A 27,657-nucleotide genomic window follows, 5' to 3' on the forward strand; every position below is an offset into this window, starting at 1 on the left:
AATCAGTGATTATTGGTGGTTTATTGATAATATAGAAGTGTTTCGCTGCAGATATTTTAATATAAAAGGGAGACGTTTAAAGGAAGAGAATTCCTTCTGTTTGTGTTTCTGTCATTGGATTGTGGGTAAAAATATTGATAATGTTTTATAGCGTCAGCTGACCTCCCCGTCTTGATTTAGCATTTTAGCACGGTAATATTTACTAATTAGTCTGAAACAAATATAGAAGTATAGATTCAATGAAATGTCCAAATAGATAATTCAATCCTGACTTGCATGTAGTTTTTTTTTAAAGTTTCTTTATCCAAACAAAGAAAACACACATTTAAAGTGTAAATAATTTATTCATAAGATGTTAATGTGAATCTTTTTAAGGATGAAACAATTGTGGGACAGCACATTTAAAGGTGCTGCTTTGGATTCTGGGTAATTGTGACATTTCCCTAATTATCCAAAAAGTGAGTTTTGGGTTATTTTTTTAGTTAAAGGCCTATTTTTATAGTAAACCAGGTATTTCGGTGCCAAGTCTGGAGTGGATCGCTCTCTGATTGGTCGTAGATTCTCAGATTCACCTCCTGAACCCAAGTGTCTGCTGGGAAAATATTTCCTGAGTCCGACGTATGTCACATAAAGAGGAAGAATCCGGATGTTCCATTTACGTTTGTTTCTGAAATTAAATTTGTCTGTGAATGAGACTCAGAAGATAAACCAGGAGCAGTCAGAGGTCAGAGGTCAGGGGCTTTGAGGAGTTCTGATTAGATTAGATTCATAGATGACGAATTTTTGCCAATTTTAATTCAAATAAATTGATTCTGCGAATCATCAAAATCTGTTAATTATATTACATTTTATTATTGTCATATAAAATGATCTCATCGACTAAATTTCACAACAAATTTTCTGTGAGCAGTAAAATAAAATAACTTTAGTGGGTTTGAATGGATTGGTGACTGGACAAATATGAAACAATTCTAACCAATGAGAACCCTCGTTGCATTTCAGTTCACAACTTCACAGCAAGAAGAGCAAAAGGAATAAAAAGGAAATAAGAAGAGGAAGGAATTAATATTTAATAAATGAAAGTGAATAAATTAACGTTTTATTAAATCTGTTGGTTTATTTTAAGCCTGTTTTGTTTTTCTTATCTGAATCAGTAATAAAGTACTGAGCTGCTCTCAGCCCCGCCCCCTGACCCCTCCCACCTCTCCTCATTGGTCCGACACTAACAGCTCAGCTGAAGCACATGTTCCTGTACATTTAGGGGGCGGGGGGGCTTTGGAGTCGTTTAGCTGTCGCCACCGGATGGATCCCGCCCGACGCCGTTAGCGATGAAAGCGACTCCCTTCAGACCCACTTCCTGGTCCAACAATGCACTTCCTCTTCCTGGTTCCCTTTGATAAAAGCGTTTGATCCCGGTCAGAGGCTCCAGCTAACAATGTTAGCGCCTCCACCTCCTAGCACGTGTAATCAGATTACTCTCAAACGTCATCCGGATCCGACCGGTTTCTTCTTCATCGACCCGAAAGAACAGGAACGGTTATGACCTGAGTTTATAACATGTTTATAACAACATACAGCGACACGTTAGCATCCGGTTAGCATAGCATAGCAGGTTTGTGAATAAACGTACAAACATTAAGAAGAAAAAGACGTTAGGAGATAAAATGTGATGAAATTTAACACAAGAATAAAAAAAGTCCTTTTTTTCCTTTTATTTCTGTCGTTCGTTCATAAAGTTTTTTGATGATTGTTTACTTTTGACCGGGAAGCAGATTCTTTTGATGTCAATAAAGTTTCAATTTGATTCTCCTGTCCTGGAGGAACCGCTTCCGATCCGGACCACAGGAAACCAAACCGGACCGCTGACCTCATCGCTGACCTCATCGGGTTGCTCCGCATCAGGACGCTGCCGGGCTCTTGGGGGCCGGGTTGAGGTCCCTGAAGGGCTCGGAGAGGCGGGGGCCCTGCAGGCGGGACATGACAGTGGTGCGTCGAATGCTGCTGTCGGAGTCATGGTGGACGAGGCGGCGGCGGCAGCAGGGCAGGCAGCCAGCGCCGTTGGCGAGGAGTTGCCCGCTGAACGCCATGTAGATCCAGGGGTTGCAGCAGCTGTTGAGGCTCGCCAGCAGGGCGGACAGCGTGACGGCGGCGTTCTCCGAGTCTGAGGGCACAGCAGGGGGTCACAAGGCGTTAAAGCAGCAGCTGACACCAGGTAGGACCTTTTCTGCTTAACCTACCGGTTGTGGTTTTTCCCACCTCCCCTGAACGCCTCACGGGCCTCAAACTAATCCAGATTAATTCAAGAAATATTTTCTGTCATCACATCTGCGAGCAGCTTGATAAATAGAAAACATCAGATGACATAAATGAAAAAGAAATTAAATAAACTCACTTTCTGGCGAATGTTTAGCGAATATCTTAAAAATAGCTGAGAGGTTTGGACGCGTGGGGTTCCCTCTGAGCCAGAACGCCGACAGGCAGCGAGAACCGGTGCATGAAAGGGCCGACAGGTCGACTGATTGACGACTGAGATCAAAGATCAAGTCGATCAATCACCCGACAGCCACAAACTGGATCCAGGAATGTTTCATGTTCCTCACGCCAGGTGATGTCATCGGGTTGGTTTGGAAGGTTTAACTTCTGTCGTTTCTCTGCAATTTTTCAACATTTCCATTGGAAGGTCCCTGGAATCTAATTGGCCAACCAAGATTCTGAAATTTGACTGGCTGGCTATGAAATTGAAGGAGGGGCTTAGCTTGTTTCTCAGCGAAACTGGCGCTAGCGAAGAATTTATTCTCATATTTTAATTTACTTTTCCCAAATAGAGTCAATTAAATATCAGAAATTAAATTAAGATTTATTGTAGGGACCTAGCATGTGCCTGACGTCACAGCCAAAAAGTATCATGAACCGCTAGGTGCAGTTCCCGCTCTGGCCTGAGGGGCAGTGGTGAGCCGGAACGGTGTCTGACGTCAAGAGGAACACAGGCGAGGAAGAGGAGGAGCTTCCTTTCGCGGTCACCTGCCGTCAGACGTCATGCTCACCTGGATGCTGTGAGTACTGAGAAACTTTTATAAATACTTGGAAACTTTAACTGGCGTGGTGACGTCATGATAAGGCGTTTGAGAGCGTTAGACATCAGCGATGCTAACGCTAGCTGCTACACCGCGGGTGCACGTCATTACATGTGACGTGTGTGACGGAAGTGAACATCACGTGACTGTTTTGACATGAAAAGATAGAAGTATGTTTATGTTGTAACAGAGAAACAAACACGTATTATTTCTGTGTAACTAATGTTTGTAACTTGAATAACTTGAGTAATTTGACATAAGGAGTAGTTATATTTATGTTAGTTTGACTTACATTTATTAGTTACATCTGGCCCTTTGTAATGAGTTTAACCCCCCCCAACCCAACAAACAGGCTGAGAAATGTGAAAATTAGGATTATGATTCTATCTCTCTATACGCTGATGATCCTGTGGTTTACGGTTAATCTGGGCTTTAATCTGACTTTAAACATCTAAACAGTTCAGATTAAAGTAAATTGAGTGCAGGATGTTCCTGGAGACACGGCGCGTAATTCTAATCGATTAATCGATCTCAGGCTTTGAATTTGTGGGCGTGTCACGTGACTCACCGTCCCAGGAGAAGGTGTGGTCCCACACCGACCACATCTGCACCGTGAAGAACGGAGCCCAGCACGTGACGTAGGCCAGCACGATCACGAACGTCATCTTCACCGTGCGTAATTTGGCGCGCGAGATGCCGCCGACGGAGCTCCTGCGCAGGAAGTCGCCCCGCGCGCCCGGCTCCTCCTCCTCCACCCGCGCGCCCTTGCGGCTCTTACACCTGAGGTTCCTCCAGATCGCGCGACAGATGAACCCGTAGCACGTCACGAGCACGAGCACGGGCACGAGGAAGATGCCCACCGTCATCCAGGTGACGTAGGCGCGCGCGCCCCAGGGCTCCACGAAGTGCCCCCAGCAGTCGAACACCCCCGACCCGGGGCGCACCTCGCTGAGGGAGAAGATGAAGCACTGCGGGGCGCTGAGCACCAGGCTGCACCCCCACGCGCAGCCAATCATGACGCGCGCGCGCCGGGCCGACTGTTGGAGCGCGCGCAGCGGGTGGCAGATGGCGGCGCAGCGGTCCAACGTCATCACCACCGTGACGTAGGTGGACGCGAACATCCCGAACACCTGCAGCTGCTTCACGGCGCGGCACAGGAAGTCCGGCCCGTGGAACCGGAAGGTGACCTCCCAGCAGAGCTGCGGCAGCACCTGGAAGAAGGCGACCACCAGGTCGGCCAGGCTCAGGTGACGCATGAACAGGTGCACGCGCGACGGCTTCCGGCGGCTCTTACGCACGGCCAGCAGCACGCCGGCGTTTCCCGCCACCGCCGCCGCGAAGGCGAGGCTCAGGACGGCGATCTCCAGCTTGGCCACGTCCTCGTTCCGCCCGAACAGGTCGGTGTGGTTCCCGGTTCCGGTCCCGGTCCAGTTTCCGGTCCCGGTGAGCTCCTCCAGCCGCCGCGTCGCGTTCAGACCCCCGGTTCCGTTCCTGCTCGACATGTCTGAGTCCGGCTTCTGTCCGTGCGTAACGGGACGCACCGGGAGGGATCCGTCCGCCGCGCGCGGGTCGGTTACCGGGAGGCGCGCGGGCGCACGAACATCACGGATAACGGAGACGCGCGAGTGTTGGTCCACGCGCGACGAGGAGAGAGTCCGAGTCCGAGCGGCGCTGCCGCCCCTTTTAAAGACTCCTGACACACACACACACACACACACACACACACACACACACACACACACACACACACAGGAACGATCCAGAGGTTCCAGTTTTCACTTGTAGATGAAAGTTTAGAAGTTCAGAAGTTGTTTTTTTTTCATCCTTAAAGGGCCAGCGGGTCCACAACTGAACCTGCCAGGAGCTGAGGCCACGCCCCCAACCCCCCTTTAACCCCCCATGATGACGATAATAACGATAAACTTTTTCTGTTAAATTATGTGTGTTAAAAACACGTGTTTTTAACGTATTTTTTGGAGCGTTATCCTGCTAGCGGCTAGCTGTTAGTGTGAGCTAATGACGCGCCGATACAGTGATGACATCACCGAACTCATCAGTGGGGGGGGGGGTTGCGCTCTTCCTCCTCCTCCTCCTCCTTCTCTTCCTCATCTTAATGTTCAATCTACATACACAGAGCGTGAGCCAATCACAGCGCCCGATGCCGTTCATCAAGCCGCCAGTTGTGTGGAGTCATTACTTAGAGTATGAAACCTACCAGCAGGGGGGGTGTTTGTTTCAGTGCCACCAAAATAAAACAAAATAAATAAAATGAAAAGCCGCTGTGCTAATGCTAAAGCTAATGCTAGGACGTCACTGAAGCTGAACCCATTGATTATCGTTGGTGATCGCTGATGATGTCATCAGTTCCGTCGTTGGTCTCACGGTGAGGCTGTAACCCGATCCCGCTAATTGCCCCCCACCCACCCCTCCTTCTCCCCCCCTGGGGGGTACTTACTGCCCTCCGCTCTTTAATCAACTCATCATCCCGGCCGTCTCCTGGGACTCCTCCTGTCTCTTCCGGTCGGAATCTTCATCGCATCAGTTTAAACCTAAACGTCCCACAATCCTCCAGGAGCGAGGATGAGGATGAGGATGAAGACGACCCCTCCCGTCGACCAATCAGGAGAGGTTTTCCTCACGTCGTTTCACAATCAATTAGAAATGAATCATAATGTCAGCATTCCAAACCAGGTGTTTGTTTTGATCATGCTAACGTGCTATTAGAGTCACGCTAGCGTGAAGTTAGCATGATGCTAGCGGGATGTTTGTGGATTTTTGTGTTTGCAATCCAGATTACCCAGAATTCCCTTCAGACTCAGTTCAGTCGTTATAATCGTGCGGCGTGGGTTTGGTCATGTGAGTTTGTGTGTGTGTGTGCGTGTGTGTGTGTGCGTGTGTGTGTGTGTGTGTGTGTGTGTGTGTGTGTGTGTGTGTGTGTGTGTGTGTGTGCAGCCGGCCGTGTTGACGGCTGATAAGAGTCGTCCTGATGAGCTGTTTGAGGACCAGAGCTGTCCAAACCGATTGGCTGATCCAGACAGGAAGTTGAACCCAGATCAAATCCAGACAGGAACACACACACACATGTCAGCCAAGCGTGATTCAGCCAATTAACACACGCCGTCCCGCCGGCGCGGGTCACAAGTGTTCGTTCGCGTCAGGAAGAGATTTTCACAAATGTTCTTTAACTTCAAACGGTTGCTTGAGAGGTTCTGATTGGTCCGAGAATAAAAGCACCAGACGATCAATAACTAGCGATAGCATCTGTTAGCTTAACATCAGATCCCATCATGCCTCAGAGGTGAAAGAATAGACCGGTATATAGATGTCTAATTAACGCTTTTATTTAGAAAGACCAGCTGACGGCGACTCCTCCCCCTCAGGAGGCGGAGTCTGGCCCTCATTTACATTCCGTAGGTTTGTGGGATTATTATAGATTAATAGCAATGTTAACCTGTGAGGTGTGTGAGACACCTGGTTACCATGGTGACATTCGCTCAGGTAACTCCCCTGACTCCACCCACCTCCTCTTGACCCCTCCCACTTCCTATTGCCCCCTCCCATCTCCTCCTGCCTCCGTTGCTCCGGTGAACGAAAAATGCTGTGGATGAAAAACAAGAAACGGTTACCTGTCTATCTATCTACCTGCTTCTCCTACAAACACAATCGCCGTTGTCATGACAACCCTCCAGTCTGGTCGTTCTCATCTTTTTTTTTTCTCCCATGATTCTTTGGACGGCGTTCATAGCTCCACATGTCTGTGACCCTCATGTGTGTGTTTAATGTTCTACCAGGGGCATCCGAGTGGGACGGAGGCATGGGATGTTTAAATCTGGAGTCACAGGGTCACGGGGTCACATCCTGCCCCGCATGTTGGAACGTTGCCCCCCCCCCCCGTATCCTTCCCTTATTAGATCTAAATCCAATTTCTGAGCCGTCATCCGACTGTCAGCATTTATTCACACGGACACTAAAGGTCAAAGGTCACGCCGGCCAGGCTCCACCATGAGACGAACGTATCGATCCCAGAGGCCGCGTATTCTTCCTGCCGTGGGAGATGCTGCCGTTTCCACGGCGCCCAATCGTATCCACTTCCTGTTTTTCACCCAGTTTGAAGCAGAAAATATAGAATTTCGCTTCCAGGAGAAGAAAATGTCAACTTTATCCCCCCCCCTCTCAGTCACATGACCTCTTCTATCCCTGCCGAGTCCAGGCTAAGCTAAGCTAAGCTAAGCTAACAGTTTGGAGGGTTCAGGACAGTAAAGCCTACAGGAATGAAGGGAGGATGATGATGTTCACCTGGAGGTGAAGAACAAAAACACGCCGACTCAGCGGTTAGTTTTAGCTTTTTATGATTATTTGAGTCTCTTTGAAATAATCTGCATTTTATTTTGAATTCTTTGTTGTTTTCCTGTGTTTCCTGTTTTATTTGTGACTTTGTGTCTGTTGATATTTTTCCCTTCGGTTTTCTTCTGGTGTCGTTCTGCAGGCAAGGATGAAGAGTTAGCGTAGCGACAGAAGCTCCGTGATGGTCTTTGTTTGTTTATTTAATTTAATATAATTTTTTAATTAAAATTATTTAATTGTTTGTTTGAAGTAAGCACAAAACAACAAACGTTTGTTACCCGTTTTAAATAAATCTGTTTCTCCCCAGAGGCTCTCAGGCGTGAGCGTCGGTGCTAAATGCTAATGCGGTCATGCTGACATGCTAATTACTGACGTGTTGGTGGAGTGTCTGAGTGAGCTAACCGCTGCTAATGACCTGCTGTCAGAAAGTTTGTGTTCCTGCCTGATGGTGGCGCTAGGCTAATAGCTGGTGTTACCCACGGCTAGAAAACACCTGGACTGCAGGTTAGCTCGTGAGCATAGCCTAGCCTAGTATTTGAGGCTAACGGGTTGGACGTGTTGCCGGGGAGCGATCAGACTGTGAGATCCTGATCCCAGTTCATCCTAAGGTGTTCCCTGATCCCTCCCCGGGGCCCCGGATCCCGCCTGAGGGCCCCTCCTCTGCGTCCCTCACACATTCAGGGAAAGCAGGATGATCCGTGTTGGATCCGTGTTTGATCCGTGTTTTATTGCTGCTGGATTGTCGAGAGAGACCAAAAATAAAGGGGATTGGATCGTTTCCACCTCATGACTTCCTGGTTCATCAGACGGAAGCTCCTGATTGGCTGTCAGATTTAAACACAGTGAAACAAACAGAAGCAGGTGGAGAAAAGTCTCCACGGTGGAGCTAGCTCAAAGGGCCAGATGTAACTAATAAATGTAACTAAATGTAACTCAGTGTAATGTAACTAAATGTAACTACTCCTTAATGTAACTAATAAATGTAACTAAATGTAACTCAGTGTAATGTAACTAAATGTAACTACTCCTTAATGTAACTAATAAATGTAACTAAATGTAACTCAGTGTAATGTAACTAAATGTAACTACTCCTTAATGTTTAATAACTGAATTTCTGACTGATTCTAGTTCCAAACATTGCAGTTAGACAGAAAAAACATGTTTGTTTGTTTCTCTGTTCTAACATAAATCCTTTTCATTTGTCAGGTTATTAAACCCACAGAACTCCATCAATCAAGGATCAAACTATCAATCAATAAAGAAAAATAACATCAGACACACGTTAGGACATTAACATTGTTCACAACGTTTAGTCAGAGTTAGAATGGGATGAACTACTGCATTGTGGGAAATGTAGTTTTTGGTCAAAGCATAGTTTTGACCTATTTATTTTTAGACACTGACCTTTATGCTCGCACGGGCCACATTAAATATTGTGGAGGGCCACATTTGGCCCCCGGGCCTTGAGTTTGACACATGATAATCTTCCCCCCACGTCATCCCTCTGGAGATAAACCTGACAGCAAGGTCGGATGGAGGAATGTATGAGTGTTACTTACACACACACACACACACACACACACACACACACACACACACACACACACACACACACACACACACAGCGTGACCCGCAGAGGGAGGAGGAGCGCTCCGACACAAACCGGCTGTCAGAGTAAAACCACATGAATGAGTTCTACTCTGATTTATTCTGCCCTGTTAAAGCGAGCCTTTAACCTGCTGATATGAAGGGAACAGGATCGTTGTTCAGGGGGCGGGTCTGGACGGGGTGGGGGTGTTGGTGGGGGGGGGTCCTGAGATCTTAATGGTCTCCTTTAATAACTGAAATAATAAATCGTGTAGATATGAGACTTTTACAGCTGGAGGATCTTGGAGAAGTTTAGAAGTCTTTCCTTTCTTTGACCACCAGAGGGAGACAAACACCATGAAGGATCTGACTCGGGCCGGGACTCACGCAGCCCCCCCACCTCTTCATACACCAGCCTCATAAAGCCAGTACAGTGCGCCCTCCCGCGATCGCGCATCAACGATTGCGACTCCGCTTCATTGCGGATTTTTGGTCGGCAGTCACGTGATACCGTACGCACATTCTATTAACTGACGGCATCCTGAGGTGCGCTACGTTCTGTGAGTGTTGGACTTCCGTGAGACACAAAAGTGCTTTAAACAGTCTATCAGAGTGTTTTAAAGGTAATACAGATAGAAGGTGGTTTAATATCAGTATGGGGGGGTTCGGGAACGTTTAAATTACCGTAAATAATAAGAAATAGATCGCGATTTCCTCGCGTGGTTCCTGGAACGCATTAACCGCCAAGATTGAGGGCACACTGTATATGAATGTTTAAAACATGAACTTAAATTATGGAATTTTAAATTGGGAAAGTGACAGGAAGCCTAACGTGTTTAAATACGGTTGTGTGGTACAGGAAGTAGCTTAAAAAATAATATTAAAGTTGCTTCAATCAGCCAATTAAAAGTTAAGTCTTTTTGATTGTTAATAAATCTTAGCCATATTCACGTAATTAAAGTCCTGGAGCTGCGTGAAAACATGTTGAAATAACCAAAAGATAAATAAAAACAGATATAAAACTAAACATGACAGGTAGGAAGAATAATGATGATAATAATAATAGTAATAACAGGAACAATAATAATAAATAGTTACTATTATTGTTCCTATTGTTATCATTATTATCGTTCATTTCGGAACAGCTGTGTCAGTTTTCTGCTTTTATTTTTTAATATTCACTTTCTCGCGTCCTTCATTCCGTCCACGCGCCTCAGCCTCTGATTGGCCCCCTCGGCCATCAATCTCCACCATGGTCCCGCCCCCTCCCGGGTAGGACCCGCCCATTTCCTCACCGGCATTTCATTTGCGGTTTATTAGTATGAGCCGCACGCGCTCGCGCCGGCTACTCCGTCCGCCTTCGGGCTCGCGCGCTCACGTGCGCCTTTTCGAGAGGTTACGTCTGGGTGAGGAGAACGTCACGGCGGCGAGCTTTCGCGTGCGCGTGCAGTCTGATTGAACGTGTGCGCACCTAGTGGGTGTGTGCCTCCCTGCGGAGCGGCGCGCGCGTGACAGCGTGTTTGCACGCGGCGGATAATTGCGCGGCTTTCTGTTTGCTATCAGGAGGGAGGAATGCTGCGGGGGTCATTTCGCTCGTGAGTGCGTGATTCTTCCATGCGCGTGCCTCCCCCCCCCCTCTGCGTGGCGGTGCGGGGCCACTACTGGCGGTGCGGTTGCGGCATTGGATGGATCTAACCAGCATGTTGGCGCGTGCAGCCTCGGGCGGAGCTCGCGGACGGAAGTGAGCCGGCTCGCGTGTGTTTTTTTTTTTTTTCTTTCATCTTCGTCTCACCTGCCGACACGCTCGCGCGCGGCGACATGTCCAACTCCAACAGGAGCAAGAAGGACAAAGAGATCCTCGCGGAGTACGAGAGCCAGGTGAAAGGTGAGCACGCGGCGCGCGCGCGCGCACACACACACACACACACACACACACACACACACCTGTCCGGACTCACGCGCATTTGGCGTCAGGATTTGTGGGTTCATCCTAAGTGCTGCATGGGGGGGTAGATGGCTGTGTTTGTAAAGGTGTGTGTGTGTGTGTGTGTGTGTGTGTGTGTGTGAGGAGGGGGTATCAGTTCTGCACCTTGATCTTTTTCCCACCCCCCACCCCCCATTGGCATTCCTCTGGGGCGGTGACTGCAGCAGTGTGGTCCCCACTGATCACCTGATTCCAGGCTGGAGGATACCTGGTTGCCATGACCGCGGCATCCTCCCATCCTCTCCCTGTGGCGCCATGGTAACCACCCCCTCCTCCACCCCCCCTCCATCTCTCTGCTGGGGCAGCGACCTTTAAAGATTCACCTCCTCACCTGCTGTTTCAAACCCTCATCCTCCCTACATTTTCCTCCTCATCCTCTCCCCCCGCTGCCCCCCCCATTCAGAAATCACACGTCTCTTCCTCCTGCTGTGACGCTCCTCTTCCTCCTCACAATGAATGGACACTGAGCTGTTAAATTTAATGTTGGGGGAGGGCGACTCTTGGTTCTCCTGTGGGGGGGGGGGGCACTCGGGGATGCCCCGCATCGAAATGACCGCTGGCCCCTGCCCCCCCCATCCCAGCTTATAGATCCTCGTTGTAACTATGTGCCTCCCAAGTCTGCCTCCCTGCTCCGGCTCCTGATTGGTCGATGCGGGAGGTGGTGAGTAATGTATACACGGGGAGGGGGGGCAGCGCTCTCACGTGGGGGGGGTCTACTCGCTGAGGTGAGATGGAAAGGTAGCGGCTGTGCACAGTGCTGACGATTCATATTTGCGTCCGACAGTGGCGAGGTGGGGGGGCTCTGCAGATGGGCGACGCCCCCCCTCCCCCTTCCGCCGCCGCGTGCCGTTTCAGGTGATGAGTGACATCACATCTGCATGTACCTGCAGAAGGGGGGGGGCGAGTGGAGAACCTCCCTGGGGGGTCACCTCCATCTCTGTGATCTCGCGCTGCTCTGCCCTCGTGTCCTTGGACTTGGTCGTCATGGCGACGGCCGCCCCCCCCAGCTTCCTGCATAAAGGCTCCTCCCCCCATCATCAATCGGTTTTCCGTCTCCACCTGACTGATGAGCGATCGGTAAAATGACAGGAAACGATGAAGGATGTCCCCCCGCCACTTCCTGTAGCCACAGGTTGTCCTGACGACCAGAGCGTCGAGAGGCGGGGCTAAAGACAGGAAGTGGTGGTACTCTGTTGAACGGACGCAACCCACAGCCATCATCGCAATTGATCGTTTCATCAAATTGATCGTGAAAATCCAGAAGCACAAAAGGAAACAAGTCATTTGCTAATCTGTTAGCAACCGTTAGCTTTCACCCGTATCCTAGCAACAGTTACTGTTTGAGTAAAGTTGCGTGTTTCATTTTCACGGCACAAACAAATTTCTCGAAGTTATGTGGACGTACCAGAATGAATTTAACCCCTTCCTGTCATATCGCCTAGCATTTCTTTAGCTAGGAGGTTCATGCTAATATTAGCGCCCTGCGCGTGTCATCAACCGTTGTGATTGGTTGCATTTTGGGACACATTTTGGAAACTTCCTCTCCTCTGGACTCGGGTTTCATATGTCACAAGCTAGCGTTGTGTGTTATCTTTGAGCCGTTAGCATGATTTAGCGCCTTCCTCCCTTTGGGTTTCGCTCCGACGGAAACAAAACGAGCGCGACAGATCTTTCAGATCGAAGCTCAGATTTCCCGACGGTCTGTTCTTCCTGTCTTTTATTCCAGCATGCTTGCCGCTGCGGCGGCGGCGTTTCCTCGTTGCGCTGAGCTGACGGCGGCGCGTCTTTGATATGAGGCATCAAAAACTAAACGGACGTCGTGCTGTCACCGATCACAGCCGGAGTCACGTCGGAGCGATCGCTCCTCACCGGATCATTTGTTTTTTCTTCCTCACAGATAAAAACTCCTGTTCCATAAATATTTCCATCATCAGCTGATTCTTAGCCCCGCCCCCTCAGGTTATGATGTCAGTCCTGTCCGTGTCCTGAAGGTCGATTGTTGTTGTTGGTTTGTTTGTTACAGAAAGGAAATTTATAGAAAATTTTGGTGCAAATCCAGAATTTTTTAAAAACTGGGCGGAGCTTGAGCAGGCAAGGGGGTGGAGTTTGCTTTATAAATCTGAATAAATAACTAGAAATGCAAATCAAGTCCGACCACATGATGTGACGTCTTTAAGTGATTTTTGTTTCTCGGGTACAAACAGGTCATGTGATCACGATTAAGCTAATGGTAACATTTAGCATTGTCATTAGCTTGGCAACCCTCCATCTGATCGATAACTGGATCAAACTGACTTTTAATATTTTTTATTCATTTTACACATTTATGTTTATCCTTTGTTTGAGAATAACGTCAAAAGGTTGCAAGGGTTAAATGAGCCTTTAGCTTAGATGAGCTAAAGGCTAATCTGCAGCAAAATCATCGCGCTGAAAGCTGCTAGTAACACAAATCTTCCTTTTAAGGGTTTTTTTGAGGGGCGTGTCCAGCTGGGGCGAGGTCCCATTGGTCGGCCCTAAGGATATTCAGTGGAAACAAAATGAACCAATGAGCAGAGATCGTCCAATTATAGCTTAGCAACTGTGAGCTTTATCGTCCGGATGTTAGCATCTTTAGCATCCGCGTACGTTGAAAACGGTTTCTGCGGTTTTCTGCAGCCCCATCCACGTGGTGACATTAAACGTGACACCCCAAACATCATGTGACTTTTTAACTGTTTGTGAACAGTGCTAAGCTAAGCTAAGCTAGCCGAGCAGCAGCAGCATTGATTCGGACTACTAAGTGTTGAAATGTTCCATCGTGAGCGCGTGAAGCATCAGTTTACATCAGTTATTAAACCCGCCCCGAAACAATCAGACACGCCCCCTTAGACCCAGCTGCCAATCAGAGGCCTGTCAGGGCGCGGTGTGTTGCAGGAACACGGAGTCGACATTTATCTACTGTGTTGAAATGTGGGAGAATGAAACAGCAGCCATCTTAAAATTAGCGACGCAACGACAGCGATGTCGGAGCGGATAAACAAACAACCAAAGAAACAAACAAACAAACGACGGGTGAACATCCGACGGTCGGACGCCTCGCCGTCCAGACATCCGTGTCGGTGGAGATGCAGCAGATTGGAGCGCTCGTCCTCACCTTCCTCATCACATGGTTCACACACTATGTGTGGTTGCCTTGACAACAGCTAGTGGAGTGGATAGAGACCCCCCCCAAAGGGGAGGGGGGGTGAGAGAGAGAAAGGGAGAGCGAGCTTACCCCCCCCCCGCTGCAGATCCAGAAACAGAACGACCAGCGAAGCGTTACCCGCTGTTACCACGCCGAGTGTACGAGTGTGTGTGTGTGTGTGTGTGTGTGTGTGCGCCTCTAATGCGGTCCAAGGTGACTCCTCCTGGAGGGGTGGACAGTCTTCATCAGTAATTATAAGGGATTAAAGAAACGGTGGGAGGAGGTGAAGCTAATTTAATCGATCAGCCAATCAGCAGGATATCGAACGCCAATCAGTTTCCAGCGCCTCAGATTTGAGGAAGTTGTGATGGAGCTTCCTGTTTTCCCCTCTCGTCAAAATATATTACATGAAATTGAAATAAAAATAAATTGAATTTCCGTTGGAAGCGGTTCCGCGTCTGACGGCGGCGTCTGACGGCAGCCATCTTGTTTCCCTAGATGTTCGCACCCAGCTGGTGGAGCAGCAGCGCTGCCTGGAGCAGCAGACGGAGATGCGGGTCCAGCTGCTCCAGGACCTGCAGGACTTCTTCAGGAAGAAGTCCGAGATCGAGACGGAGTATTCTAGGAACCTGGAGAAGCTGGCAGAGAGGTTCATGGCCAAAACCCGCAGCACCAAGGACCATCAGCAGTACAAGTAGGACGCTAGCAGGCCAGGCTAGCCACCACAAGCTCCCTGATTGGTCGTAGAGTTCTATTAGTTTAGCTCTACTTTGAAACTTCAAAACACGTGCATTCACATTAGCCCCACTTTCAGGACATGAGCAGTTAGCAGCTAACACCACCAAGGGAAGAAAACGTTCCCCTGGTGACCTCAAGGCCCGGGGGCCACATGTGGCCCTCCACATCATTCAATGTGGCCCGCGAGAGCATAAAAGGTCAGAGTGTCTAAAAATAAATAGGTCAAACGTGTGCTTTGAACAAAACTACATTTCCCACAATGCACTAGTTCAGCCCATTTTAACTCTGACTAAATGTAGTGAACAAAGTTAACGTCCTAACTTGTGTCTGATGTTATTTTTCTTTATTGATTGATAGATTGATCCTTGATTGATGGAGTTCTGTGGGTTTAATAACCTGACAGATTAAAAGTATTTATGTTAGAACAGAGAAACAAGCATGTTGAAAAAATAAGAATTCCAGAGTAATTTAACATAAATTTAACACTAATGTGGCCCTCGGTGAAAATTAGTTTAACCCCCCCCCTCGTCCTAATCCAAGAAACAGGCTGAGAAATGTGAAAATTAGGAGTAGGATTCTCTGTCTCTACGCTGATGATGCTGTGGTTTACGTCTCTGTTAACTAAACACTGGATCTGTTCTCTCCCCCAGGAAGGACCAGAACCTTCTGTCTCCGGTGAACTGCTGGTACCTGCTGCTGAACCAGGTGTGTTTCCTGGAAACCCTGTTTTGATGACAGGAAGTAGCTGATCCTCCTCTGAAGCCCCTCCCTCTCTGTTTTCCAGGTGAGGAGGGAGAGTAAGGACCACGCCACCCTCAGCGACCTCTACCTGAACAACGTCATCTCTCGCCTCACGCACATCAGCGAGGACTCCGCCCGCCTGCTGAAGAGGGTGAGGATGTGGGCGTGGCTTGGTATGGGCGTGGCTTGGCATGGGCGTGGCTCGGCGCCGCCTGCTTTTAGCATTTAAGATAAATCCAGTAGCGTCTGGTCCTCGCTGACAAACCGGACATCTTTGTTGGCGATGGTTTGAGGTTATTTTCTCCTTACAGCACTTATTCAAAGAACAGTGATGTCACTGACCCATTGCATCATGGGACCTCGTTAATAACCTGTGTTTAAGTTGAATTTTTATCGTCCATAAAGCCAAACTTTTTCCTGTAAATCTCTGACACGTCCAGCCTCTCCCGTCTGCTTCCAGCGGGGTCCAGCGATCGATCGTGAGTAGAAAACGAGGGACAAAAGCCAAATCTAATAAATACTGCAATTTTCTTAACGTGCAATTTTGTGTGGAGGGAAATGAGCCTTAAATCACTGATATGTAATTTCAAGTTAGCAGCAGAGATTCATCAGACCTCTGAGAGGAATTTATGTGTCCAGCTTTTGCTGGAAGTCGTTAAAATTCAACATAAAAATACTTTATGAGAAGGAAAACTTTGACTTTCACAAACTATTCTGGTGTTTTTTTTCCCAAAAGTTTAGAAAGTTTCTCTTTTAGCGGATTGATCGTCTGCTTCATCTGCTTTTGCATGTTTGGAAATAAATATGAAATAATCTTAAATGTAGACATGAAACACAACAATGTGTTTTTAACGGTTTATTAATGATTTTATGATCCGATATTTGAAGTGGAGTTAAATTTCGTAAAACCGACAAAATGGAGAACAATGGACGGATGTTAGCCCCGCCAGCAGAAGAAGCTAAAATATTTGTGATGCTTTTTATTTCTCATTATTGATTTGTTGGTTTTATCTGCATCTTGAATTCACAAAGGAAATACGCGTGAGGTGACGTCACGTTCGAAGACTCAGCCGCCGGTTTGTTCGTTTTAGAGTCGAGTTGATTCTAATGAAAAGTAAAGTCTGCGTTTCCCTCCGCTCTGACTTTAGTAAATCAAACACGCTCTCCTCTTCATTATTAATCCTCCTCTTCCTCGTCTTTTATTGATGCCAGCAGCTACAAACAGCGAGACCTCCGCCGCCTTTTCCCTCTAACGGTCCTGAGGCTGAGCCCGGTTCAGCCTGGGTGCCATGGCGACAGAATCAGCTGATCTGATCTCAGCGGGCGCTCCGGGAATGAGATTCATCCGTCCTGGGGTGTCGGTCGTTTAGAATAATGCAATATTAATGCGACGTGGCGGCGGCGGCGCGTTTCGTTTTGTGAATCCTTTCTCCTGTGTGGTCGTCTCTTCCTCCTCTTCCTCCTCCTCTTCCTCCCTCCTGGATGTTCCTCTTCTTTCCTCAGAGTAAGGAGATCATCTTCCAGCTTCAGGAGGACCTGATGAAGCTTCTGAATGAGCTCTACACGGTGAGTGAAACCAAACGTCCTCCAGCGGCGGCGAAGCGTTTGGAGCAAACTGAATTCCAGTTTGACACGTTTTTTTTTGTTTTTTTTGACGGCCGTCGCCTAGGTGATGAAGACCTATCACATGTACCACGTGGAGACCATCAGCGCCGAAGCCAAGCTGCGGGAGGCGGAGCGTCAGGAGGGGCGTGTGAAGGGCCTGTCGGGGGGGAGCGTCGGGGGCGAGCCCGTGTTTGGCCTGAGGATCGAGGAACGCCACCAGAGACGCAACGCCGCCCGCAAGATGGAGAAGATGCGAGAGAAGGTATGCATGTTCGCTCTCGTTGTGGCGGGTCGCGGTTCGGCTCCCGTCTCCGTCACTTCCTGTTTGTCCCTCAGAGGAAGGCGAAGTACTCGGAGAACAAACTGAAGACGCTCAAGGCGAGGAACGAGTACCTGCTGACGCTGGAGGCCACCAACGCCTCTGTCTTCAAGTACTACATCCACGACCTGCCCGACATCATAGACGTGAGTCAGCATCGTAACTACAACTCCCAGGATGCATTTCAGCACAGCTGCATAAGCTGCACAGGTGCACCTTATAGTGCAGAAAATACTGTATTTTGAAAGAATATTTCTTCTTGGTGCTACTTGGATTTGTCTTGCAAGTGCAGGAGAGGCTCATGGGAATTGTAGTTTTCAGACCCCCCCCTCCTGTCTCAGTGCTGTGACCTAGGGTACCACTCCAGTCTGAGCCGGGCTCTAAGGACCTACCTATCAGCCGAACTGAGCCTTGAAGCCTCCAGGAGGGCGGGCCTGGAGGTGCTGGAGGGCGCCGTGGAGGGCCTGGACCCCGCCCGCGACCGGCAGCGTCTGCTGGGACTCTACCCCACCGCCTTCTGCCCCCCGCAGCGCTTCGGTTTCCAGGCCCACATGGGCGACACGGTCAGTCTCCAGGACATTGTAGTCCGTTTAAGAATAAACCGGATTACGCTCCACAAACGGCGTTTTTGTTTCCACTTCCTGTCAGGTGACCCAGATCGCCTCCCAGACGCAGGTGCAGGCGGAGCTGACCCTCCGCCTCACGCAGCTGCAGACCCGCCTGGCGTCGCTCAAGATCGAGAACGAAGAGGTGAGCAAACGCTCACGCTAAGCCACGCCCCCAGACAGCAGGTGGCCAATCATAAGTCGGCAACGCAGCTCAAACAGAAACATTTGTTTTCCCGGAAGCCGTCGCTATGACGACAGGAAAGATGGAACCGAGGTCCGTTCCTGCTGGCTGATGCTAATGTTAGCTGCCTAGCCAAGCAAGCTAGTAGCAACTTCCTGAAAGCTGGTAGATGTTAGCTGCAGCTGGTCGTAGGGGCTAGCGATGCTAACGCTAACAGAATACGATCAGAAGAGCGACAGAAGCAGCTAGCTTGATGGTTTCTCCTTGTATTCCCCCCCTCCAGGTGAAGAAGACCTGGGGGGCCACCCTCAACACCCTGCAGGACATGAACGTCCTGGACGACTGCGACGTGTCCCAGAGCTTCACCCACAGCCCGTCGTCCGAGTCGGTCAAGTCCAGCGTGTCGGACGGCTACCTGAACAAACCCAGCCTGGCCAAGAGGCGGGCCAACCAGCAGGAGACGGAGCTCTTCTACTTCACCGTGAGGAGCCGGTTCCTCAGGTTCCTCGCTAGAAGAACTTCATTTACGATAACGCTGTGTGTCGGGTTTTATCTCTCCGTCCTCAGAAGTTCCGTGAGTACCTGGAGGGGAGCAACCTGATCTCCAAGCTGCAGGCCAAACACGACATCCTGAAGAAAGCCCTGGCTGAAGGTGAGACCCGCTAGACGCTCCTCTCAGACGCTCGTCTGGTTTCGTCTCATCTGGTCTTCTTGTTTCCCTGCAGGCTATAAAGCCGAGCTGCTGACGACCAGGTATTATCCGGCGCCACTTCACATTAATCATAAGTGTGAAACATGGTGTGACTCTCCTCTCTCTCCTCTTTGTGCTTCATTGCAGTCGTGGGCGGAAGAACTCCCACAGCAAGCACCAGGTAGCGCGTTTCCGAGTCAGACAGGAAATGGATTTAGAACGACTAGTTAGATGTAGACAGTTGAGACCAGTTTAAACCGGTGGTCTAAACCTCTTTAGCGCCGTCGGACCGGTCTAACGTCAGTGTTTGTCGTGTCTCCAGGACTCAACCAAAGCCATACCGATGCTAGTGGAGAGCTGCATCCGCTACATCAACCTGCACGGTGAGTGGGCGTCGCCATGAGGCGTCGCCATGGAAACTGATGGACCTCCTCTCTGATGACCTCCTTCTGTTCCCTCCAGGTCTTCAGCATCAGGGCATCTTCCGGGTGTCGGGGTCCCAGGTGGAGGTCAACGACATCAAGAACTCCTTCGAGAGAGGTTAGGTCACCGCCTGGAGGTCACATGATCCATGGCATCAGGATGCGTTTGAACTCTCTCTCCGTCTCCTAGGCAACGACCCGCTGATCGACGAGGAGAGCAACCACGACATCAACTCTGTGGCCGGCGTGCTGAAGCTCTACTTCAGGGGTTTGGAGAACCCGCTGTTCCCCAAGGAGCGCTTCAACGACCTCCTCTCCTGCGTCCGTGAGTCCCCTCCCCTTGCCTTGCCGCCGGCAGCGCGTCGCCGTGGCCCCGCCCATCGCCGCTGACTGAAGGTTTCTCCCTGCAGGGATCGAGAACATGTACGAGCGAGCGCAGTGCATCCGCAAGATCCTGCTGGGCGTCCCCAGGACCACGCTGGTGGTGATGCGCTACCTGTTCGCCTTCCTCAACCAGTGAGTCCCCGCCTCCTCCTCTTCCTCACAGCCGTCTCCATGACGACGTCCCCTCATCACGTCTCTCCTGGTGAAGCTCAGATAAAGAACAGAAGAGCCGTGAAAGGAGGAGAAGTGCGAGGTGCAGGTGTTAGCTAACAGCTAACGGGTGTTAGCTAACAGCTAAATGTAGCGCTGTGTTTCCTAGTCGTTAGCTCGAGAACTTCCAACTTTTTCTGGGAAAAGCATTTTAGTATCAAAACTTTACAAAAATGCTAATTTTTTCAGCTGGCCATCAGGCCAGAGCCCGGATGGCTCTGGCCCCGCCCATTTTTGGGGGTTGGGATATTTGGGGAGCCGCTAGCTGCTTATTAAACCTGTGGATTACGCATTGTAACAACCTCTCCTCCATTAGCCCCACCCTCAGATCGGTTGATCAACATTGATCCGATCGGTTGATCAACACTGATCCGATCCATTCTTTTCCCGCAGCCTCTCCCAGTACAGCGACGAGAACATGATGGATGCTGGGAACCTGGCGATCGTGTTCGGCCCCACCCTCCTGCCCACGCCCGACGCACTGGACCAGGTGGCGTGTCAGGCGCACGTCAATGAGGTCATCAAGACGGTCATCCTGAACCACGACAACATCTTCCCCGACACCAAGGAGCTGCCCGGCCCCGTTTACGAGAAGTGCATGACGGGAGACCAGTACTGGTGAGCAGAGGACACGCCCACACGTGTGACATCATCGTCACATCACCATAGCCGTCAGCTCCGCCCGGCGTCATCGTGGCGTCGCTTCGAGGCGGATCACATCTGGAAACAACCACATGGGGGCGGGGCGTACTGTTTTACCTGACTTGGTGTCACCCGCCAGCCAATCAGAAGCCTTTATTTCCCAGCATGCAGTTGGATCTTTGCGTCTGTGGCGACAGCCTGGCGTGCCTCGCCTCCATCTGTGCATCAATCCTCCCTTTGTTCCGTCGCTTCTCACGCCTCTTCCTCTTCCTCCCCAGCGAGAGTCCGTTCAGCGAGCCGGGGGCGCTGGAGGAGGCGGAGCCTGACGGCGGCACCGAGACCCAGACCAGCGACGAGGGTACGTTTGACCCCTGACCTTCAAAACAATCGCCCACGCTCTCATCCCCGTGGAGTGAGAAGGGGTTGCCACGGAAACAGCAGCCATGGAGACATCTCACCCTCCCCTCTCCTCCTCCTCTTCCTCCTCCCCGCCTTCTCCATCTGAATCAATCAGAAAGCTCCCTCCGTACAGCCGTCGCCTGATTGGACGAGCCGGGGGGAGGGAGGGGGCGGGAACTAAAATCCTTTGACTGACAGATTCCGGCTCACCTTTTTCTCCCCTCCTGTCCCCCCCCACAGAGAACGAGGCGGTGGAGGCGGTGGCGAGGTTCGACTACGTGGGCCGGTCGGGCCGCGAGCTCTCCTTCAAGAAGGGCGCCGCCCTGCAGCTGTTCCAGCGCGCGTCACATGACTGGTGGGAGGGGCGGCACAATGGCAGCCACGGCCTGGTGCCGCACCAGTACATCGTGGTGAAGGACAGGCAAGCCCCCCCCCCCCCCCCCCCCCCCCCCCAAATATTAATGTGATTAGTTTGAATCCATCATGAAGAAAAAAAAAATCACTTTTAGCTCTTTATTAGCTGCAGATGCTAACGTCTGTGCAGGAATGTAGCATAAAAATAGTTTTTATGGGAATAAATTTACATAATATGTGTGAAAAGTAAATTAAAATTGATTTAATTAAAATGATTGTTTTTTTAATGTTAAACAAATGTTTCTAATAGAACCAATCACCTGATTAGCTGGTTAGCGTAGCGACTGTTTCCGTGATTGATCTCTATCCTCGTTTAGCCAAGGGAGTTGCTAACGGCTCGCTAATCGATCGCTTAATTGATGATCGGAGTGTTGTGTGGGCTCAGCTGTCCAGTGATTGAGTGTGTGTGTGTGTGTGTGTGTGTGTGTGTGTGTGTGTGTGTGTGTGTGTGTGTGTGTGTGTGTGTGTGTGTGTGTTCAGGGCTGACTCGGCGTCGGACGCTCTCAGCCAGAAGGCCGACAGCGACGGCGGCGGCAGCAGCAGCGCTGATGACAAGCGGTCCCGGAGCGAGCTGAGCTCCCCCACCGACATCCGGCCCCCCGAGACCTACAACAGGTCCGTCAAGTAAGGCAACACCCCAGCGTTAGCGCCAGGGGGAGGGGAAAACGTTTCTTCTATCACCTCTAAAAACACCCGCGAAGGTCATGTGACCTGTTCTGTGTTGTTGGCAAAGACTTCATCAGCAGAAGGAGTAGCCACGCCCACAGGAGGGGGTGTGGCCTCTTCATCAAAACGAGTGTCATCTCTGACTTCCTGTTTCCCCGAGCTAACCGCGTTCTCCTTCCTGTCTGCAGCCACAGGAGGAAGCGGACCGACGGTTTGTTCCGCCGCCCCCTCGGCCGCTCCGGCGACGCCCACTGCCTGGGTAACGGGGGGGTGCTGGAGCGCAGCTCCCCGCCCGTGACGGGTCACTTCAGCCCCCGGGAGCTGTTGCTGGGGCGGGGCCAAGGCTTAACCCCGCCCCTGGACAGCCCCGAGCGCCGGCGCCGCTCCGCCGCCCCCGTCACCATGACGGTGAGCCGGCACGATTCGCTGAGGCGGCCGGAGGACACGCCCATCCGGCGCTCCAGCAGCGGGCAGCACGGCTTTGGCGACACCCACCGCTCCCGAGCACTGGACCCCGATACGCTGGCTCAGGTAGGAGAGACACGCCCCCAAAAGGAGGCGGTCCCACCGCTGGTGCCTTCTGAACCTGTAGCTGACTCCCTCCCCCCCCTCCAGGACATCAAGGAGACGGTGACGGTGGCGCTGGGGGAGCTGAGGCAGCTGGAGCGCCGCCCCGCCCCCGACGTGGTGCTGGACACCCTGGACCAGGTGAAGAATGGCCCCCCCTGCTCCTCCGAGTCGCCCAGCCCCCACAGCACCCCCAGCACCCCGGGAACCCCCGGTACCCCTGGGACCCCCGGCACCCCGGGGACCCCCAGCCCCCTCAGCCCCCTGAGCCCGCTGCCTGGCCCCCCCAGGCCCGCCAACCCTTCCCCCGACGCCCTGGGCTCCTTCAAGCCAGTGGCGGCTGTCCGCATGGGGGCGCCGCTGCGGCCCCCCGCCCTCAGGCCCAAACCGGCGGTCCCCCCCAAGAGCAGCACCCCCCCTCTGCCCCCCCCGCTGGACAAATCCTGCACCATGTGAGCCACACCGGGCCGGCCCCGGGGCCAAAAATGGGCCCGACCAGGAGATCAGGGTAGAGTTTGGACAGCCGCAGGGGGCGGGGCCAGGGCGGGGCGGGGGGGGCGGAGCCCGATGTAGTCCAATAGAAGCTCTCATATGATATGCCATGATGTTTGTGTGTCGTCAGGTCGTTTCTTATTGGTGTGTAGGAGTTTCCTTTCTCCACGTATCGAAGCATTTAGCGACGGTTAGCGGCGCCGCGGCGGAGCCCGGCTTCCTGTCCCGTGCAAAGGATCGTGGGGGTTGTAGTCCAGCTCCAGTAAATTATAGTTCCAGTGACGTGAGTATTGGCTGTGCTTGTCCCCGAAAGGTAGGAGCCCCTCGCTAACAGCGCTAACGTCTTCTCTGACGTCTGATTGGCTGCTGCGGAGGAGGGGAGGCGTGGCTTTTAGTTTGTAGTTCCTCTCTTGAACCACAGCGCCTCTCGTGGTCGGGGGCGGCGCCACACGCCCTGAATGTTTCAGTATTTACCGACTGAATGTCTCTTTAACAGCCTTCTTTTTCCCGTTGGGGGGGTCGGGGGAGGGGGGGCTGAGATGGACCTTTTCTTGTGGGGGGGGTATGATTTAGTTCTCGTCGTGCGCGTGTCCTGCTTGCCTGTAAGCGCCAGAATAGTGATAGATTATTCATGCCTGCCTCGTGCGCCACATCACGAGGATTTGTGGGGGTGGGGGGGTAGTATGGGGAGGGGTGTGAGTGTGTGAGTCACGGTTTACCTGCTTGTGAAGTCACTAGTTAACCTTAAATTCACAATAAGCTAACAGGGTGGGGGGGTTCCGCGTGTGAACGCCCCCAAAATCACTTGAACAGCACACTGAATGTGGCTCAAACCGGGCTGTGTGTGTGTGTGTGTGTGTGTGTGTGTGTGTGTGTGTGTGTGTGTGTGTGTGTGTGTGTGTGTGTGGAGTGTACGTGAAAGTGCCTTTTTTTAATTCCGTGTCGTTTGTTTGTTTTTTTCCGGAGAATCCACTCACGCATGTCCCGAACGAAGAGCAGCAAACGAACCCCGCGTGTCCCGTTAGCCGTTAGCCCATGGTGACTCAGCACTTTGACGTTTTAGGCCCGTGTTCTTGGCATGTAGCGTCATCAGCATATCGGCGCATCTCCGCTCAAAGCGAGGGTTTTTCTTTGAATGTGTTTCATAATAAAGGAACTTGTCTGTTAGTGTTGCTGTATTTGAACCTGAGCTTCCTGAACGTGAGCTCCTATAGCCGACGGATCGTATCCATGTGTTGTATTTATATTATAAATAAATACCAATAAATTAGCGTCGCCTCTCCTCCTCCTCCTTTTTGTGCTGCGCCGGCGTTTAAATCAAGCCAACCCCGACGGTTCTTAGCCGCTTGAGGCGAAAACGTTTTTGACTTTTTAAAAAATTTGTTCTCATCTTTAAAATTGGAATTTTGTCGGTTTCGCGTCGTAAATAAATAATCTGACGCGTCTGAACCCAGACAGACGGAACCGATCGTTTTCTCAAGCTTAGAACATCATAAATTTTGCAAAGAGGCGAAGTGTTTGTGACGTCCTCGCATTTAAGGCCTGATGCGGATTTAAATTATTAGTTTGCTGATCAATTATTTGAACTTCGGTTGAATTAACTGAGCAGTGAATACATTAAAAATAATTTTAATAATCATTAAAATTGTACCTGGATTCTAAATTGTCCAATTTGACACTGAAATCAGAATTTTTGATTATGAAGACGAACATTTTAAAGTTAGTATTAAAGTTAGAGAGCGCCCTCTGGTAGACAAATAAGGAAATGATCATTAGATGGATAAATCAATATTTTGGTGGTAAATTGGTTTATTCTAACAGAACGGTGGCAGATGATCATAACTTTATTAATTTGTGTGACATAAAATTAAAGCTGAAACATTAAAATGGAATTCGGAGTTTGAAATGATTAAAATTCCTAAATTTCAGATGAAGACTTTTCAGCCGGAGCGTCTCTTTGGATCTGGATCGCCGTCGTCTTCATCCTCCTCCTCCTCTTCGTCGCCGGGCGGCTCAGCCTTTGGATCCCGGCTTGAGGACGCTGAAGGGTTTGGAGTTCCGCAGCGATCCGGAGATCTCCTGCAGGAAGCCGGCGATGTGCGCGTCCTTCTCCGACTTCCTGCCGTCGAAGATGACGACCAGCGTGAAGTGCGGCTCGGGGCGGCTCAGGTAGTACGTGCTCTGCACCTTGTCGTCGTAGAAGTGCACCACCTTGTCCAGCGTGTTGAGCTCGGCGGCGCGGTCGCCCATCATCATCACCACGTTGGGCCAGTGAGTCTGCGGCCGCTCGCCCGTCGGCAGCGACACCACGGCGGGGAACTGCTCCACCCCCTTGGGCGCCTCGCGGTAGGAGTGGGGGTGGTGGTAGCCGTGACCCTGGAAGCTCTCCGAGCCGCGGTTGTCGAACACCAGCGACACGTTGCTGGCGTCGTGTTTGCGGATGAAGGCGCAGATCTTCCCGTGGTAGTCGTGCGACGTGCGAGCGGTGAGCGCCCGCATGTCGGCCGGCGCCGTCTGCCGACTCAGCGACTCGTGGAAGTAGAAGCTGAACTTGGCGAGGAGCGTGGCGTGGAATCGCTGCAGCCACATGTAGAGGTGCGGCGGCTGCACGGCCTTCTGGGATTGCCCCCCGAAGAGGTGCTTGCGGGTCTCGCGCTGCCGCTGGAACAGCTGCCCCCACGCCGTCAGCTTGGTGGCGGCGCCGTGGAGGCCGAGCAGCGCCGGAAGGAAGCGCCACTCCGACACCTGTGCCTGGACGCGCAGCAGCTGCGTCACCACCTCCACCTCTGTCTGGAAGCTCTCCTCCACCCGGCCCAGGATGGGGTGGTGGAACCTGCAGGGAGAGGGGAGGGGTTAGGAGAAGTGGGCGGGGCCGTTTACATTCCTGTCGTCTGACATCGTTTTATCCAACGCCACACGGTCGAACCATCAGAACTAAACCGAAGCTTTAAACGCCACGCGAAAGTGTTTTCACACTTGGTGCTCGTGAGCCTGGTGGGCGGAGCCTCACTTGCTGCTGTACTTGTGCAGGACGGCCTCCAGCGACGCCACCAGCTCCTCGGAGCCGATGTTCTTCTGGCCCCCCAGCGAGTGCATCTTCTCATACAGGTCGGCCATCTCTGTGCGCGCCTGCGTGAAGTGGCACAGCTGCCCCGACAGGTGTGACAGCAGCTCCTCCAGGTAGGGGGCGGAGCCCGGCGGCCCGTGGCGGCCCCCGCCCGTCGCCACCTTCCTCAGCTCGTTGAACAGGGATGTGTAGATGGTTCGGATCGAGTCCTTCCGGCTGAAGAACGACTGACCGCCTGGAAGAGAAGAACAACCCGCTGGTTAGAATCTGGAGCTGCAGCGCCATCTGGTGGAGGGAAGGAGGAACTGCACTAAACTAACGGAGACACCGGCGTTCTGCCGGCGGTTCGACCGGTGACCCGGTCACCTGGTGAGGTAAGGGAGGTGGGCGTGGCTTCAGTCCCACAAATCCGTTTCTCGTTATGTCCCTAAGTTTATTCTTCTGAATCCGGTTTGGACATCAGAACCATCCAGGATGAAGGGGAAGAGGAAGAAGAAAAGGAGGAAGGAGAAAGAAGAAGGAAGAGGAGGAAGAAGAGAAAGGAAGAGGAGACTGCAAACCTCCATAAACAGTCTAACAACGCTGGTATTTCCGGTGTTTGTCACCAGTGTTGTTTGTTTGCATCCAGTCCTGATGTAAACAAACATCCAGATGTTTGTTTACGTCTAGTCTTGATTATCGATCTGATCGTGACTCATCGATCACCATCGATATTCTGCTATCGAGAAAAGTTTCCCCCAAACGTCAGCCTCGTGTTTGTGACGTGGATGATTATCGATCTGGAACCTCACCAGGTAACCGGCACACCGGCTCCAGACCCGACCTATCCGGGCTAACGGGACACAACCGAGCGGCTAGCGGGACCAGCGTTACCGAGCTTCTGCCCCAGGAACGTCAGGTGGTGGTAGGCCCTCTCCGCGGCCGCCAGGTGCGCCAGGGCGGCCAGCAGCGCCGCCCAGGTCGGCCCGGCGCCCCGGCTGCTGTCCTTCTCCTTCTCCACGTAGTCCTTCGCCCGGTCGAACGAAAACATCCCGAGCTGCGTGAAGAAGCTCTCCAGGATGGCCCGCTCCCGCGGCACCGGCCGCAGCTCCTCCGCCTCCGTCATTCCCCCCGGGGGCCGGAGGATAGCTTAGCTCAGCCGGGTTAGCAAAGCGACAGCGTCCGGTCTCCGGTCGGAACGAGCGTCATTGTGACGAAAACAAACACCGGATGTTTATTGAAAACAGTCTGACGTCATCGGAAAACGTATTAATTCAAAAATAAACCGATTAATGACTTCAATGTCCAATCAAAGGAGAATATTTATAAAAATGCGACTGATTCTAGCTCACACGCTGAACACCCGACGCCATACTGGA

At 51.4% G+C, this 27,657-nt stretch overlaps 3 protein-coding genes across 5 annotated transcripts; 1 reads left to right on the forward strand and 2 right to left on the reverse strand.

Annotated features, from left to right (window-relative positions):
- Window positions 1-1,093: 1,093 nt before the first annotated feature.
- LOC137589274 (arg8-vasotocin receptor-like) lies at window positions 1,094-4,746 on the reverse strand. Its single transcript, XM_068306904.1, has 2 exons — window positions 3,643-4,746; window positions 1,094-2,161 (listed from the first exon to the last, which is right to left on the reverse strand). Exons 1-2 carry the CDS (start codon window positions 4,574-4,576, stop codon window positions 1,899-1,901), a joined length of 1,197 nt encoding a protein of 398 aa, XP_068163005.1. The 5' UTR covers window positions 4,577-4,746; the 3' UTR covers window positions 1,094-1,898.
- LOC137589273 (SLIT-ROBO Rho GTPase-activating protein 1-like) lies at window positions 2,020-23,196 on the forward strand. Of its 3 annotated transcripts, XM_068306902.1 has the most exons (24): window positions 2,020-2,212; window positions 2,918-3,053; window positions 14,652-14,847; window positions 15,542-15,596; window positions 15,676-15,783; window positions 17,136-17,198; window positions 17,302-17,499; window positions 17,574-17,702; window positions 17,898-18,119; window positions 18,205-18,306; window positions 18,629-18,826; window positions 18,913-18,997; window positions 19,071-19,098; window positions 19,184-19,217; window positions 19,359-19,419; window positions 19,499-19,576; window positions 19,649-19,783; window positions 19,869-19,974; window positions 20,446-20,670; window positions 20,973-21,052; window positions 21,334-21,514; window positions 21,988-22,122; window positions 22,362-22,704; window positions 22,789-23,196. In XM_068306902.1, exons 3-24 carry the CDS (start codon window positions 14,705-14,707, stop codon window positions 23,194-23,196), a joined length of 3,117 nt encoding a protein of 1,038 aa, XP_068163003.1. In that variant the 5' UTR covers window positions 2,020-2,212; window positions 2,918-3,053; window positions 14,652-14,704. The 3 variants fall into 3 exon arrangements, with proteins under 3 accessions (XP_068163003.1, XP_068163001.1, XP_068163002.1); XM_068306900.1 differs by lacking the exons at window positions 2,020-2,212; window positions 2,918-3,053 and adding an exon at window positions 10,800-10,891 and having other exon boundaries at window positions 21,988-22,131; XM_068306901.1 differs by lacking the exons at window positions 2,020-2,212; window positions 2,918-3,053 and adding an exon at window positions 10,800-10,891.
- Window positions 23,197-25,004: 1,808 nt separating this feature from the next.
- Window positions 25,005-27,657, reverse strand: kics2 (KICSTOR subunit 2). The gene is made up of 3 exons (XM_068306875.1): window positions 27,173-27,657; window positions 26,243-26,534; window positions 25,005-26,065 (listed from the first exon to the last, which is right to left on the reverse strand). The coding sequence occupies exons 1-3, from the start codon at window positions 27,402-27,404 to the stop codon at window positions 25,246-25,248; spliced, it is 1,344 nt and encodes a 447-aa protein (XP_068162976.1). The 5' UTR covers window positions 27,405-27,657; the 3' UTR covers window positions 25,005-25,245.

The sequence above is a fragment of the Antennarius striatus genome, chromosome 22 (genome assembly GCF_040054535.1).
Source record: "Antennarius striatus isolate MH-2024 chromosome 22, ASM4005453v1, whole genome shotgun sequence".
NCBI classification, from domain to species: Eukaryota; Metazoa; Chordata; class Actinopteri; order Lophiiformes; family Antennariidae; genus Antennarius; species Antennarius striatus.